Genomic DNA, 2381 nt, shown 5'->3' with positions numbered 1-2381 from the left:
CCTTATAGTAATAGTAGGTATAAAGTAGTAGTATAGGACATAATCAAAGTATAGTGTTGGCCAAGTAGGTGTTACTGTTGAGTTCTCTAATGGCGAACGTAATAGAGTAAGTTATTCTGATCCTGCTACTGTGAAAAAATATGCTAGACATGCCCAATTAGGTGAATAAAAGTATCCAAGCTCCGTTCAGAAAATACCAAATCGATAGCAAATTGTTTGAAGCACGCACAGAACTGGAAGCGCCCATTGTTTCAAATTTCAAAAAGAGGGCGGGTTCATAATCTCTATCAAACAAGAGACAGAAACGTCAATTTTTTCATGTATATCTACAATATGTATAAAGGAAGACAAGGAGAAGAAGCTTGTCCGAAAGATTTTGAGTGGTTACTCTGAAATGAACTAATTCAGGATTGAATTGAGCCACAAATAAATTGGATCATTTCCATTTTCAGAGTGGAATGAGAATTAAAATTTAATTTCTGTAAAACAAAGAACAACTATGAAAACAAGTAATCTCATTTTGATTCAAAAATCTAAATGCCGCTAGTGAAGAGAGCAAACAGGATGAACTACAAGAGAGTCCGGGGAAGAACCTGAAATCTTCATTATAGAAGGCGGCACCGGAGGCCTTGGTGAGTAAATGCTCCTCTTCCATTGCATAACATCTTCATGGTCCGCTGTATACATGAGTCCAATTTACATTAGCTATAAGAAACCACAAGAGTATGCAAGAAATATCAAGAAACATCTAAAGAGTATGCTAAAAATTATCTTAAGACTCTTTGTAGCGTGTCCTGTCGGTAAATTCCACAGGAAGCTTCAAACTTCTCTGTCCTCCCAGTTTAACCTCCAAAAATTATTCTCCTCTGGATTAGAGTTAACGTCCAAGGCAAATGGGAATAAGATACTCCAAATGTACATTGTGTCCTTGATGAGAGGCTTGCACCCCTTTATCATATTATAGTGCAGGAAAATTTGCACGGCAAAGCTCACTCTGTTCACAAAGTCTGGTAGAAAATAGACAGACGAGTTTTATAATAAGCATTACATACTAGGGCCAGGTCTGAAAGATACTACAACAGACACAACAGACACTACAGTGAAATAGCAATAACTGTTAAAGTCACACATCTGCAAAGCCACAACACACGATATACACATAGCAAGTCTCCTTCATTATAGGATAACATAAACTTGGACATCAGCAATTTATAGTACTAACAGTAGCCGATTATGTGTCTAAGCAGCTTCTGCAAATCCAACTCTCAGGTTGCCATAATCAAACACAGTGTGATATGCTCCCATGAAGATATCACCCAATATCCTGGATCAAATCAGTAAGCACCAAGAACGTGAAAATCTTACAAATGAAAAGTAGACAAGTTTAAGTTGAAGCAAAGGCGTATGAGTGACTACCAAAGAGGCCCCTGAGCCACATCCAAAGCAGCGAATCCACTGATGCACTGGGTTGTGCCACCCTCCGTGACTTGAAGAACATACTGCAAACACACCATAGAAACACAATTAGAAGAAGCAACACCGAACAATTAAATCAATCTTGATTCATGCGCATGGTTTATTCAGGAAGGATCTTGTTACAAGAAAATTCTGCTATAGCAGAATGTTAAAAAAAAAACGTAAGGATTTCTTCTTTTCCCTTTAGCTTTATATCGGTACGTTAATGGGACGCCATATTGCTCAGAATGTTTTCTATATAAATCTATAATACAGAAAAGTGTATGCATTCATACATGTTGATGGATGGAAACCGACAAGCACAGGCATAGACATAAGATGTAATATATTAAACATTCAGCTTCACCAGTACCGCTATTCTTGAAACAGAAATGTTTTGGGTGCCTATAATAGAACCTCGTAACTGCTGTCTAGCCTGTACTACCAAGCCAATTGGTGCTTGACATATTGGCAGACTAGCACATGAACAGCTCATGCGGACAACATTATGCGCAGATAGTGTGTTACGATCACTTCCTGATCGTAATTCGATGCGGATTTACAGTCTTTTTCTTATTACAATAGGATTATTTATTATATTAGAAAAGATATTTCAAAATATCAACTAGATTAGGAATATCTTTTGACTTATTTTATTCTTTTTTTGTTTTCGTAGTATATTGGCATTATTATAATAATTTTAGGCCTATAAATATAAGGCTCTCCTCTTTTATAATAAACTGTGAATTTTATTAATAAAGAAGTGAATTCTTCTTAATAGCTTCTTGCTTAAGCTAAGTTAGAAGAGAAGGTCCCTCTTCCACTTGGAGCGGAGAGGCATATAATAGAGACGTTAAATCTATCAATCAGTAGCAAAACTATAATGAAGAGCAGGAGATCTCAACAATTTGGTAACCGAGTAGTTC

The 2381-nt window shown here is 36.6% G+C and overlaps 1 protein-coding gene across 1 annotated transcript in view; it reads right to left on the bottom strand.

Moving 5' to 3' along the window:
• Positions 1 to 916: 916 nt before the first annotated feature.
• Positions 917 to 2381, bottom strand: part of LOC109705644 (aspartic proteinase oryzasin-1-like) — a gene marked incomplete in the record, with an annotated part of 13065 nt that continues 11600 nt past the window's right edge. The window contains 2 exon segments of the mRNA XM_020226394.1: positions 917 to 1324; positions 1417 to 1499. Of these exon segments, the coding sequence (XP_020081983.1) occupies positions 1240 to 1324; positions 1417 to 1499 (168 nt within the window).

Source organism: Ananas comosus, unplaced genomic scaffold (genome assembly GCF_001540865.1).
Source record: "Ananas comosus cultivar F153 unplaced genomic scaffold, ASM154086v1, whole genome shotgun sequence".
In the NCBI taxonomy this organism is placed as follows: domain Eukaryota; kingdom Viridiplantae; phylum Streptophyta; class Magnoliopsida; order Poales; family Bromeliaceae; genus Ananas; species Ananas comosus.
The sequence above is the reverse complement of the archived record's forward strand: the minus strand, read 5'-3'. Positions and strand labels throughout refer to the sequence as shown.